This window comes from Myxocyprinus asiaticus, chromosome 24 (genome assembly GCF_019703515.2).
Source record: "Myxocyprinus asiaticus isolate MX2 ecotype Aquarium Trade chromosome 24, UBuf_Myxa_2, whole genome shotgun sequence".
NCBI lineage: Eukaryota > Metazoa > Chordata > Actinopteri > Cypriniformes > Catostomidae > Myxocyprinus > Myxocyprinus asiaticus.
In genome coordinates this window covers 16,466,975-16,481,004 of record NC_059367.1, presented here as the reverse complement: position 1 = coordinate 16,481,004, position 14,030 = coordinate 16,466,975, and the positions used below count along the sequence as shown (strand labels likewise).

The window sequence follows — 14,030 nt, the reverse complement described above, 5'->3', positions numbered from 1 at the left end:
GCATTAGCCTCTCTGCTGCCCCCACCTGCTCTGAAGCACCAATTGTGTTTATATGATGTTATTACAGGTGTAACATGTTTTCTAGGCCTCTGATGTAGCTAGAGTCTTCATCTCATGCGAGTACATTATTTTAAACATATCTTTCTTTCTCCATCAGAGATTTTAGCGAATAGCCCATTATGCATTGCTTGTTCGTTCTTCCCTGGCCGTGAATCCACACAATCCTTCATCATGCTCTATTTCTCTCTCAGAGGGTTTGGCTCCAAGTTGCATTCTCTCCTGGTAAAACTGCACATTCACTGCCCTGCACAACAATAGCTGCTGAGTGAGTCAGCAACATTGTGGGTCTGTGCAGCTGTTCTTTGTGACTGCTTGGCTATGGTCAGACTGCAGTAGGGGGAATTTCAATGAGTCTGCAGAATCGATGGAGCCTGGCTGCCACAGGGCAAGATTCATAAATACGTCTCTCTCTCTTTTTTTCTCTCACACATACACATTCATGATTTCCCTATTTCTATCTCTTCCCCGTTTCGGTGCCAACATCAGCATCACCCCAAGACACAGAGATCTTCTCCCTCTGGGCTGTATTTCCTGTTTCTCCTTCTGTCTGATGTAGTAATAGCATATGATCTCTAACAGGCAGCCCTAAAGAGGTCATTCATACTTGTGTTAGCTCCTGTCACTGTAAATATGACGTGATTCGCCCAGTGTTAATTCTTGATTCACAGTCAGAACTGGCAGGAGCTGGTGCTGCTTACCCATCTAATGATATGAGTCATAGGACAACTGGCCATAGACAAAGCATGTGTAGGGGCTGTTCACAATGAACACCTTTTTGTGTCCGTCTGCACTGTTCTTTTTTTTAATTGTTTAGCTAGATGGACATTTGTTTAGCTTTTGTACATTACATCTCGCTGTTATTGCAGAATCTCACACAGGAGTGTCACGTTTTTTTAGATGCTTTGGCAGGTTACCTGCGTTTTGTTCTATTTAATGCTCTGCGTCTAGCTTTTTCCCCCCTGTGGCTGGAGAAAGCTTAAAGCTCTGATACAATCACTTTGCTTAAAGCTAGAAACAAGGTTGAAACAGATGAGCAATGGTACACTATTTTAAAATTTTCAAAAACCACCCACACAGCTGGGGTCTGCGTTTAGATGAGTATTTAATTATGAGATCATCAACAGACTACATGTAAACACTGACCAATTTGACAGTAAAATGCGTTATCAATTAGAGGTAGACCAATATATCGGTTTTACCGATTAATCGGTGCCGATAGTTGCTTTTCTGATTATCTGCAAAAATCTATGCAGATAGTTGCCAAACTTTTTTTTTAGTTCCCCTTTGGCCTCTAGAGGTGAAATAAAAACAATCACTGACAGACAATATTAATTCATATTTTTATCCTCACTTCAGTGCAAATTTAGTTATTTTGATTAGTTAATCAAGTGTTCTAAATTGAAGCGAGGGCATGAAAAGAAAAATCTGACTAAATAGAAACATGCCCCCTCAGCACATACATAGTGTCTCTAAATTTATATCTTATCAATAATTATAAAAAATCCTAACATGGTGAAATATATATACACACAAAGCCCTTAATCTGGTTAATATATAGGCTATAAAAAGCTTAATTTGGTAAATAGTTAAATATAGAGCATTGTAAAAGAGCCAATTCTCCATCGTTTCAAAATAAGTAACTGCATTTTGGGCTTGTTCATAGTCCAGCGTAATGCTCCAAATCTTAATTTTTTTCTGGTTATTATTGTGATTTTAGTTACACAGTAAACTACATCTGGGATTTTATTTGTTTTGGACTCTTAGTCATAGTAAGGAAAGGCTAAGAAAGTTTTATTTAACATACCATAAATCAATTTGAAAAACTATCAGCCAATAAATCGGTTATCAGCCTTTTTCCACCACCTTAGTTACTGGTATCGGCAAAATCCACTATCGGTTGACCTCAATTATTAATTACTATATACCTCATTCGATGAATAGAATATGCATTAGATCAGTAATAGGTTTTAACCACTCTGTGATGATTTAAAGTAATATACAGTTGTGCTCAAATGTTTGCATACCCTGGCAGAAATTGTGACATTTTGGCATTGATTTTGAAAATATGACTGATCATGTCTTTTATTTAAGGATAGTGATCATATGAAGCCATTTATTATCACATAGTTGTTTGGCTCCTTTTTAAATCATAATGGTAACAGAAATCACCCAAATGGCCCTGATCAAAAGTTTACACACCCTTGAATGTTTGGCCTTGTTACAGACACACAAGGTGACACACACAGGTTTAAATGGCAATTAAAGGTTAATTTCCCACACCTATAGCTTATTAAATTGCAATTAGTGTCTGTGTATAAATAGTCAATGAGTTTGTTAGCTCTCACATGGATGCACTGAGCAGGCTAGATACTGAGCCATTGGGAGCAGAAAAGAACTGTCAAAAGACCTGCGTAACAAGGTAATGGAACTTTATGAAGATGGAAAAGGATATAAAAAGATATCCAAAGCCTTGAAAATGCCAGTCAGTACTGTTCAATCACTTATTAAGAAGTGGAAAATTCAGGGATCTCTTGATACCAAGCCAAGGACATGTAGACCAAGAAAGATTCCAGCCACAACTGCCAGAAGAATTGTTGGGGATACAAATACAAAAAAACCCAGAAGTAACCACAGGAGAAATACAGGCTGCTCTGGAAAAAGACGGTGTGGTTGTTTCAAGGAGCACAATACGATGATACTTGAACAAAAATGAGCTGCATGGTTGAGTTGCCAGAAAGAAGCCTTTACTGCGCCAATGCCACAAAAAAAGCCTGGTTACAATATGCCCGACAACACCTTGAAACTCCTTTGGAGTGATGAGACCAAAATAGAGCTTTATGGTCACAACCATAAGCGCTATGTTTGGAGAGGGGTCAACTAGGCCTATAGTGAAAAGAATACCATCCCCACTGTGAAGCATGGTGGTGGCTCTCTGATGTTTTGGGGGTGTGTGAGCTCTAAAGGCACGGGGAATCTTGCGAAAATTGATGGCAAGATGAATGCAGCATGTTATCAGAAAATACAGGCAGACAATTTGCATTCTTCTGCACGAAAGCTGCGCATGGGACACTCTTGGACTTTCCAGCATGACAATGACCCTAAGCACAAGGCCAAGTTGACCCTCCAGTGGTTACAGCAGAAAAAGGTGAAGGTTCTGGAGTAGCCATCACAGTCTCCTGACATTAATATCATCGAGCCACTCTGGGGAGATCTCAAACGTGTGATTCATGCAAGACAACCAAAGACTTTGCATGACCTAGAGGCATTTTGCCAAGATGAATGGGCAGCTATACCACCTGTGGCCTCATAGACAACTATTACAAAAGACGGCACACTGTCATTGATGCTAAAGGGGGTATGCAGACTTTTGAACAGGAGTCATTTCATTTTTTTCTTTGTTGCCATGTTTTGTTCTATGATTGTGCCATTCTGTTATAACCTACAGTTGAATATGAATCCCATAAGAAATAAAAGAAATGTGATTTGCCTGCTCACTCATGTTTTCTTTAAAAATGTTACATATATTACCAATTCTCCAAGGGTATGCAAACTTTTGAGCACAACTGTATGTATGCAACAGAAAACTGCATACAGTGTCACTTGTCATGTTTACATCCTGTATTCATTGTGCTAATGCTAACATGCTATATTTTGTAGACTTTTGTAGACATCACATGACATGATCTTTGAAAATGTCTCTACACGGACTGTCGCACAAGTTTTCACAAACTCTGCACTCCAGTGTGTACATGTTGACTGAAGAAATCAACTGGAAAAAGATGTTGCCATCAAAATAGGTGGCTCTACGTAGATCAGTAGCTGAAGGCAACTTCTTACTACATTGTTTTCTGCCTGCATAATCAAAGAAAATGTCTTCATAAAATTAAGACATTTTATTCATTAAAATAAAATGATTTAAAATGAATGATTTTTATAATTTTTTAGGAAATATTTTAATTTGTGGATTAAAATGTATTTAATAAAACACTGCAGCATTAAAAAAAGTTCATGCATGTAAAAGTACTATGTTACATCAATATCCACATTCAACAATTGAAATAATAATTATAATTGGAGCATATTGTATGGGGTGTGTATTCTGTACAGTAGGTAATATGACCTGTAAATATGAGATCTTTTGTAAGGAACGTATGGCTCCAGAAGGCAGGAAATCTATTTTAAATGTGTTTAAAAAAATATCTGAAGTATGAAGGTCTATACACTTCCACTTCCTTGACGTTTAGCTTAACACTGCAGTTAGTACATCCTCCAAATATTCGATTGGCTTAAGATGTCCATTGTAAAAAAAAATAAAAATAGGCTCAAGGCTCCCAGAGAAATAAAACAGCCAAAGAGATTCATTCATCTGGATATGAGAGTAACACATATACTGAGGAAGCTTTAACGGAGAGGGGAAATCTGATTGAGACAGACTGACTGTTCCTACAAGGCAGCGGTCAGCTTTCTTTGGCTCAGATCAGATCTGTCACTCATCCATTAATCTGTCTGTCTGTCTCACTCTCTCTCTTGTACACACACAAACACACACAGTGGGGCAGGAAGAATGCAGTCAATCTCTTAATTCACAACTTGTGATTTTACAATAATTGAAATACAGTTTCAAACTCTTTTTTTAATTCTGCATGCTAACAAAACCAGTGCTGGATATGAATATGAATGAACACGGCAGGCTCAGAGCAATGCTTGGCTCATGTCCCATATGGGGTCCCACCAGAATTAGGGCTGCTGATTGGTAGCTGATCAAGTGAGGCTGATGATTGGGTTATTTGGGTTATGCATCATATAGTTTGATATTTAATTGGTGTGGATGAATGGTGAAAGTCATAAGTTGTGAAAGGGTGATATACGAGTGATCTTACCGGGCTGGGCTGTTGATTGGAAGGGTCACAGGCCAGAGAAACCAGGTCCTTGAGCGGATCTTGAGAGCTGAGGTGCGGGGGGTACCGGATGGCTGTGTGTGGGAAGTAAGTAGAGGCAGTCTGGGGGAGTAAGGGGCCACCAAAATGCAGAGACGAGGAGGGGTGTGGACTCCGAGAGATACCTGAGCGAGACAACGACATTCTACCATTAAGGAATTATTCACTGAAATTCTTTCCATCCGTCACAGCTCTCAAATCTCACTTGTGTTCAAATTCGCCTTGTCACGTTTGGTTATGTGACATGTGAGAACCAATGGTATTGGGTGCCACTGACCTCAAACACGATGCAACAAGTCCTAAATTTAGATATGTGAATGTGAATGAGATTTAAGAGCTGTAAAAGAGGGGAAGACTATCAGTAAATAATGAGATAAAGGGACAGTTCACCCAAAAAGGAAAATTCTGTCATCGTTTACTCACCCTCATGCTGTTTTTGACTTTCTTTTCTTCCATGCAAGATAAAAGCAATGTTTGGCAGAATGTTAACCTCAGTCACCATTCCCTTTCATTCCATCTTTGTTTGGAACGACGAGTAAATAACAACAGAATTTTCATTTTTGGGTGAACTATACCTTTAAATTTGGTCTGTTAATCACACAAAGTTATTGTATGTCATCTAAAAATTTGGAATATAGCGCACAAGTCATATGGCCTAATTTTATGGTGCTTTTAGTCCTTTTGGAGCTTGACAGCCCCTGGTCACTGCATCATTTTGTTGTATGGAAAAAGAGCATTGAAAATGTTCTTAAAAACTTCTGTGTTTGACGGAAAAAGAAAAGCCATACAGGTTTGGAACGATATGAAAGTGAGTAAACGACAGCAGAATATTGAAATGTCCCTTTAGTTCACTAGACTTAAAGTACAAATTATTTTAGTAAACAAATCATCAATGTCCACCCTTTTTAGTGACATCCCTGTGAAAAGGGACCAGTTTAGACCAGCATGAATTTCCATGCTGTTCAAGGATGGTTTTGCTGGTCAGTACTGGTTTGAAGCTGGCCTAGCTGGTGGACTACCATAGCAAATCTGTTCACCAACAAAACTTCAACCTTCTGGTCAACCAGCATCGTTAATATTTTCTGGTTAATATTGGGTGACCAAAGAAATTATGCTAGTTAAGCTAGTTAAAAGCCCTCTTGGAAACACCAGCACACCAGCATCCAGACACAACATATGCCAGTCTTTTCAGCAGTAATGTTTGACAATACAATACATAACACACATCTTAATTAACAAGCTTTGTTCAGATGTCACATCCTGTCGTATTTAACAATCATAACTCTCTAAAGAGTACTTTGTATGCTGTAACACATTGGGCAAGGCCCAGCAGAGGTTGCTTCTGTGCAGGCAGCATATGGCTGTCACGCTCCACATATTCATCTGAACAGCCAGGCTAATTTCTTTAGCATAACTCAACCGGCTGTGAGACGACAGATCACTCCTCAGTCTCCCATAAGCAATGACCTGACAGGGACAGTAATGCTGTCGGTTCGACTCTGTTCTCAGCCCAATATAAAGTGTGTACTTCAATGCAATTCACTAGAGGAATTCTAACAGCTTTCCAATTCACAAAGGACCAAATGTTAACATGAACAGGTTGTGGATGAACTTAGGGGAGATGGCAGTGATACATTTACAGGAGATGTTTGTAATTTTTTCAGTGTTAAAATCCTACTGTAGCTTAATATGCAGAGAAAACTACGAGTAAGCCATTTGTAGGTTGATTTCCACCAAAAGTGTAAACACTGTGGCTCTTTCAAAATATTGCTTTCTTTGAGTATCTCCATTAGCCTGACAGTTGCTCAACCAAAGGTGTGAATTTGAGGCGGGACGTTTTGTTTTCTGACCAATGACAGATGGGGGAGTGTTTTGGGAATGACACTACATTTAGTGACACTAATGGCACAAATATAATTCAAATTATATAATTGGGAAATTGACGTGAAACATGCACATATGATTTTTGTTTATCAACATCAAGATTTTGGGTTAAAAATGATATGACTACATAAGGGAAAGTGTAAATTTATGTTGTGATTGGTCACCATTTTAATCACCTTTTTGCCTTCACTAGTTCATTTTAAATGGTTCTGCAGTTTAACAAATTAATTTTTATAAGTAGACATATTTCATGTAGTCTTTAAATTATTATGGAGGTCTTAAAAGCTGAATGCATAGTAATTTAAATAATAATTATTAAAATAAAATAAAAAAGAATTAGCAAAAATGCTGTTTAAGAAGTTTCAAATGGAGTACAGCATGTCACACTGCAGGATGCCTAAACTTATACTCCATACCAAAAGTATGTCAACTATCCATTTGCTTCCCTACAAACGATGACTTGTTTTTTGTGAGTCTGCAGTTTTGCATCGCTAATGACACACAAATGTTACATGCATGTGTATGTGTTACCGCTGTGCACGGCAATGACAGGTCTGTGGTGCTGTGTGAAGCCAAGGCGTGGTGAGCTCTCCTGAGGAGATGGACTATCCATCTCTGTCTTCTTAACAGTAGGAGAGATTCCTGAGTGAAAGAGAGAGAAAGATGAAAGAGGTGAAGGAGGGGGTGAAAGAAAGCTCACTTCACTAATACAGAATACTGCAAATTCAGCTCCATTGTTCTACACAAGGACAAACTTTTGAGTATAAAGGAACACTTAGTCAGCTAATTAATGAGCACTGCATGGTCACTCTCACTACCTCTGTCAGCTCACAGTCACTGCTTGCAGTCACTATAACTGACCACAAGGTGGCACTAAGGGGACTAAGGTTTACCCCGGTGCTGCAGTGCTTTACAGAGAGTGCACGTAACTTTCTTTTCTTCTTGTGGCAAGACCAGCGGGATTGAAAGAAAATATGTCTACAACTGATGATCCGCAGTGGTTATTTAAAGGTAAAATCCAATATAGTCTCCATATGGATTTTTACAGGGTGCTCTATAATAATACCACATTTAGAATCTTCCCTATATGGACATTTTCCTAATAAGAGAATCATATATATCTTAAGTTCCCAGTAATTGCTTTGTTTTCAAAGTAGCATATGTGGTGATCTTCCATTCACTGTACTTTCATACTGCTTGTGGTTCATGTGTCATCATTTAAGGACACAAATCATAAAATTCCCCTTAAAATCTCATCTTAAAATTACATATTAATTCCACTGGTTGAGGTTTATAAGTGAGTAAGTGAGTAATTCTGCCCTACAGAATGTGGCTAGTTTTTTCAGTGGCATTTCAATTCTGCAGATCTTAAAAAAATAGTTATTTATTCACCCTCATGTTGTTACAAACCCATATTACTTTTTTTTATTATTTATTTTTTGTGGAACACAAAAGGGGAATTTTCAGAGGAGTCTCCTGATCATTCTTTCTCATATAATGAAAGTGACGGAGGACTGAGGCTGTCAAGCCCCAAAATTACAAAGAATGCACCACAGAAGTATCTTAAGAGTGGTCCACACAACTCTATCACCACATTTTAAGGCTTCTGAAGCCATACAACAGCTTTGTGTGAGGAAAAAAGCAGAAATGTAAGTCATTATTAACTGAAAATCTTGACATCTGTGAGAGTTCATGAGAGAAGTAGCCATGTCCGATTCCGAAGTCCGAGCCTGAAGTTTTCATTGAATCTGTTAATCCATTTCATAAAACTCTTCTGAATGATTTGTTAACAAATTGGACTGATCCGGCTCTCAAGTTCAACTCAACAGTCAGAATCAGAATCAGAATGAGATTTATTGCCAAGTATGCTTACACATACAAGGAATTTGTCTTGGTGACAGGAGCTTCCAGTGTACAACAATACAAAAACAATACAAAAACAGCAGCAAGACATAGATAATAACAAAAAAAAAAAATAGTTATACACATACGTACATACACACACAGACACACACATACATACATACCCACATACACATACGTAGTGCAATCTAATACAAATCTGTTATCTGTTATGTACAGTGCAAATACAAATCTGTTATGCACAGTGCAAATGTTTTAATTGTTTTTGTTTTTTCCCCCCAGAGGAATGAAATGGCAGAAGAGGTTGGATGTGTTGGATAAATATAAAAAAAAAAGACTAAACTGTGTATTGCAAATAGTTTTTGCTCAATGGGACAATTTAACTGTTCATGAGCTGGATAGCCTGAGGGAAAAAACTGTTCCTGTGCCTGATGGTTCTGGTGATCAGAGCTCTGAAGCGTTGGCCAGAAGGCAACAGTTCAAAAATTTAGTGGGCAGGGTGAATGGGGTCTAGAGTGATTTTTCCAGCCTTTTTCCTCACTCTGGAAGTGTATAGTTCTTGAAGGGGGGCAGGGGGCAACCAATAATCCTCTCAGCAGTCCGAATTGTCCTTTGTAGTCTTCTGATGTCTGATTTCGTAGCTGAACCAAACCAGACAGTTATTGAAGTGCAGAGGACAGACTCAGTGACCGCTGAGTAGAACTGTATCAGCAGCACCTGTGGCAGGTTGAATTTCCTCAGCTGGCGAAGGAAGTACAACCTCTGCTGGGCCTTTTTCACAATGGAGTCAATGTGGGTCTCCCACTTCAGGTCCTGTGAGATGGTAGTGCCCAGGAACCTGAATGACTCCGCTGCTGCCACAGTGCTGTTTAGAATGGTGAGGGGGTGGGGGTGGGGGGGGGGTGTCAGTGTTGGGATGTTCCTCCTAAAGTCCACAATCATCTCCACCGTTTTGAGCGTGTTCAGCTCAAGGTTGTTTTGACTGCACCAGACAGCCAGCTGTTCAACCTCCCTTCTGTATGTAGACTCATCGTCATCTCGGATGAGGCAGATGACAGTGGTGTCATCTGCAAACTTCAGGAGCTTGACAGAGGGGTCCTTGGCGATGCAGTCATTGATGTAGAGGAAGAAGAGCAGTGGGGAGAGCACACATCCCTGGAGGGCACCAGTGCTGATTGTACAGGTGCTGGAAGTGAGTTTCCCATCTCACAAGCTGCTGCCTGTCCATCAGAAAGCTGGTAATAGCTGGGATGGTGGTGTTGAAAGCCGAACTGAAGTCCACAAAAAGGATCCTTGCATATGTCCCTGGTCTGTCCAGATGTTGCAGGATATGATGCAATCCCATGTTGATTGCATCATCCACAGACCTGTTTGCTCGATAAGCAAATTGAAGGGGATCTAGAAAGGGTCCAGTGATGTTCTTCAGGTGGGCCAACACCAGTCTCTCAAATGATTTCATGACCACAGACGTCAGGGCGACAGGTCTGTAGTCATTAAGTCCTGTGATTTTTGGTTTCTTTGGGACAGGAATAATGATTGAGCATTTGAAGCAGCATGGGACTTCACACTGCTCCAGTGATCTATTGAAGATCTGTGTGAAGATGGGGGCCAGCTGGTTAGCACAGGATCGAAGACACGCTGGTGAGACGCCATCTGGGCCTGAAGCTTTCCTCGTCTTTTATTTCTGAAAGACGCGGCTCACATCATCTTCATAGATCTTAAGTGCAGGTTGAGTAGCAGGAGGGGGGAGGAGAGGGGTTGCAGGAGGTGTTGGTATTTGTGTGAAATGAAGGTCAGAGTGGGTGTGGGGTGTGAGACTGGGCCTTTCAAATCTGCAGTAGGACACATTCAGGTCGTCAGACAGTTGTTGGTCCACCACAGGTTTGGGGGTAGGAGTCATGTAATTTGTGAGTTACAGCAGTTAACAGCGCACTAGAGGGGAAGATTATCAATGAATAATAATTTCAATTTCGGTCTGTTCCTCACACAGCTATTGTATGACTTCAGAAAGCTTGAAATATTATGCATGGGGGCCTGGGTAGCTCAGCGAGTAACGACGCTGACTACCACCCTGGAGTCGTGAGTTCGAATCCAGGCGTGCTGAGTGACTCCAGCCAGGTCTCCTAAGAAACCAAATTGGCCAGGTTGCTAGGGAGGGTAGAGTCACATGGGGTAACCTCCTCGTGGTGGCAATAATGTGGTTTGCTCTCGGTGGGGCACGTGGGGAGTTGTGCGTGGATGCCACGGAGAATAGCATGAAGCCTCCACATGCGCTATGTCTCCACGTTAACGCACTCAACAAGCTACGTGATAAGATGCGCGGGTTGATGGTCTCAGACGCGGAGGCAACTGAGGTTCATCCTCCGCCACCCGGATTGAGGCCAGTCACTACGCCACCACGAGGACTTGGGAATTGGGCATTCCAAATTGGGGAGAAAAAGGGGAAATAAAAAAATAAAAAATATTAAGCCTGAGTAGCAGTGTTGGGTGTATCTGATTACAAAGTAATTAGTTACAGGATTAGTTCACCCAAATATACAATGAAAGCGAATGGGTGCCGTGAGTATGCTGGCTGTTTGACAGTCCAAAAGGCATATTTAGGAAGCATAAAAGTAATCCACACAACTCCAGTCGATCAATGAATGTCTTCTGAAGCAAATCGATAGGTTTGTGTAAGAAACAAATCGATAAACGTTTTTACTTTAAATCGTTGTTTCCGCCCACCGCTGTACTGCTGTTTGAAATGACCTAACTCTCGCGTGACGTACGTTCCTCTGTTGTATACAAAGCATGCGCCTCCAACTTCTCGCGTGAACGCGACAGCTCCGTGATGGGTCGACTAGTAGCAGAAAGCATTTTTTAAAAGTTAATAAAGTTTTAATTATCTATTTATTTTTTACACAAACCTATCGACTGGAGTCGTGTGGATTACTTTTATGCTCCCCAAATATGACTTTTGGACCATCAAACAACCAGCAGCATCATTGCACCCATTCATTTTCATTGTATAGACAAATAGAGCTGAAATGTGCTTATAAAAAATTTCATTTCGTTCTGCTGAAGAAGGAAAGTCATACACATCTGGGATGGCTTAAAGGTGAGTAAATCATGAGAGAATTATCATTTTTGGGTGAACTATCCCTTTAATCAAATTACTTTTTAGTAAAAAAAAAATAATAATAATAATTTAAAATTATATTTTAAATTATTGTAATCAGATTACAGTTACTGACATTAAGTACATTACTTGTGCTAAAGTAATATGCATAATACTTTTAAAATATTAATTCATATGTTCGTCTGTTAGCATTTCTGTGACAGCTGAAGGGTGTGTGACAATGAATGAGTAGGAAATATAGACATTTTGAATTTGAATCAAAACATTTTCTAGGAAAAGTGATTTAGAAACTAACTTAAAAGTAAAATAATTAGTAACGTACATTTTTAGAGAAGTAATTAGTAATTTGTAGTGGAATATTTATTTTGAGTATCTTACCCTATACTGACGAGTAGTATGGACCACTTTTTGAGGCTTGACAGCCCCAGTCTACATTCACTTTTATTTGATGTAAAAGAGTGGCCAGGATATTCTTCAAAAACTCTCTTTTGTTTCCCACAGAAGAAAAAAAAAAGTCAAACGGGTTTGGAATGACATGCGATAAGTATATAATAACAGAATTACAATTTTTGGGTTAACTATTCCTTTAAGCCACATGTAACTGTAAAGGTAAGGGAAAAAGCCTTAACCCTGAAAAATCAGCTGGGGGATTGCTAAAGAGAAGCTCGTTCGGAATGTCTAGACAGGAAGTGAGGTGGGTAGGGACGGTCCCCCACATGGGCCTTCAGTTGTGCATATTGTGATGGGATTTGCCCTTGCGTCTCTGATCTGAGACCAGTTTTGCCAGTTCATTCATAATAATGGAGTTCAGGTGCCAGCTGGTTATAGAACAGTGGGGAGGGGTTACGCAGGTCTCCTGAGATCTTTAGTAACAGTTTTGCCTGGAGGGTTAATAGATATTCACAAGGGTGTGACAGATATAATGCCAACTCAGCAATCTCCTCATCTCACAATAAGCTCTGAGGGTTTTAGTCAGATCAGGAGCAACAAACGTGCAAGCTTGTTCACTCTTTTCTCAAAGAATAAATATGAAACCGTATGACCTGTAAAACATTTATGTTTGCACATGAATTTTAAATGTATGAATTCTGTTCCTTTAGGACATTAAGAACATTTCCATTTTTGACTCTTAATTATAAAGTACTATCTGCAAAATCACACACACAAAATATATTTCAGCACAAAATGCACAATGTACTGCCATTAAAGGCAAAAAATTAAAATCATGCCATAATTTATTTCACCCTAATGTTGTTACAAACCCATATGACTATCTGCGCAACATGACAGGAGAGGTCAGGAAGAATGTTAGGGACTGACAGCCTCAGTCACCATTCACACTCATTGCATATTTTTTTCCCTACAAAAAGAGTGAATGGTGACTGAAGCTGTCAGTTCTTAACATTCGGCCTAACATTTCCTCTTGTGTTAAACAGAAGAAAGCAAGTCAAATGGTTTGGAAGAACATTAGGGCGAGTAAACAATGACAGAATTTTCATATTTCTAGGTGAACTTTCCCTTTGAAACTACACATGCACTTAAGAACCACACAAATTCTCCTGACTCATTGTTCTCCATATCCTCTGATGCTTTCCACAAACTGAACTCCCCCTACACAGATTGCTTATCAAAACTTTCCCCATAAACACCCTCAGAAGTGGATAACAATATGGTTTCTATACCTACTGCATGCCCTACTTTATCAGCAGTAACTCTAGTTTCCTCAGCATTAAAAAAAAAAAAAAGAGCCGTCTAAAACGGTTTTAAGTGTTTGCTGAGGGCTGTCAAAACCTCTTTTTGGGGCATTGATGTTTCATACCTGTTTTATTCATTAGTTATGCTTTAACATCAAGAGTGATCATTCTCTGTTTTGGTATTCATTGTAACACATGAGTTATTCCCAATGCCCATCTGCCATCTCCAAATAAATAAAAAACACCTCTCCATAATAGAACAAATAAAAACCATACATTTGCATTACCAGCCAACCCAGTTATTCCAGTCATGAGTCATTTAATTCACAAGGAGAACTTCACAAAGGATCATGTAAATTGTGCACAAATTAAGTGATTGAGTACATAACAATGGTCAACCAGTCATCCAACAACCCACTAGTGGATTAGTAAATTCAACAAGTTTATCTAAATTTTTTCTCATATTTGTATAGT

At 39.5% G+C, this 14,030-nt stretch overlaps 1 protein-coding gene across 4 annotated transcripts in view; it reads right to left on the bottom strand.

The window, feature by feature from the left end:
* LOC127415271 (nuclear factor 1 C-type-like) overlaps positions 1–14,030 on the bottom strand; it is a 153,008-nt gene that overhangs the window by 26,596 nt on the left and 112,382 nt on the right. For all 4 annotated transcript variants that reach the window (XM_051653960.1, XM_051653958.1, XM_051653962.1 and 1 more), the window contains exons 7-8: positions 7,413–7,523; positions 4,941–5,122 (exon numbers count right to left, since the gene is read on the bottom strand). In XM_051653960.1, the coding sequence (XP_051509920.1) occupies positions 4,941–5,122; positions 7,413–7,523 (293 nt within the window). The remainder of the gene's footprint in view (positions 1–4,940; positions 5,123–7,412; positions 7,524–14,030) is intronic.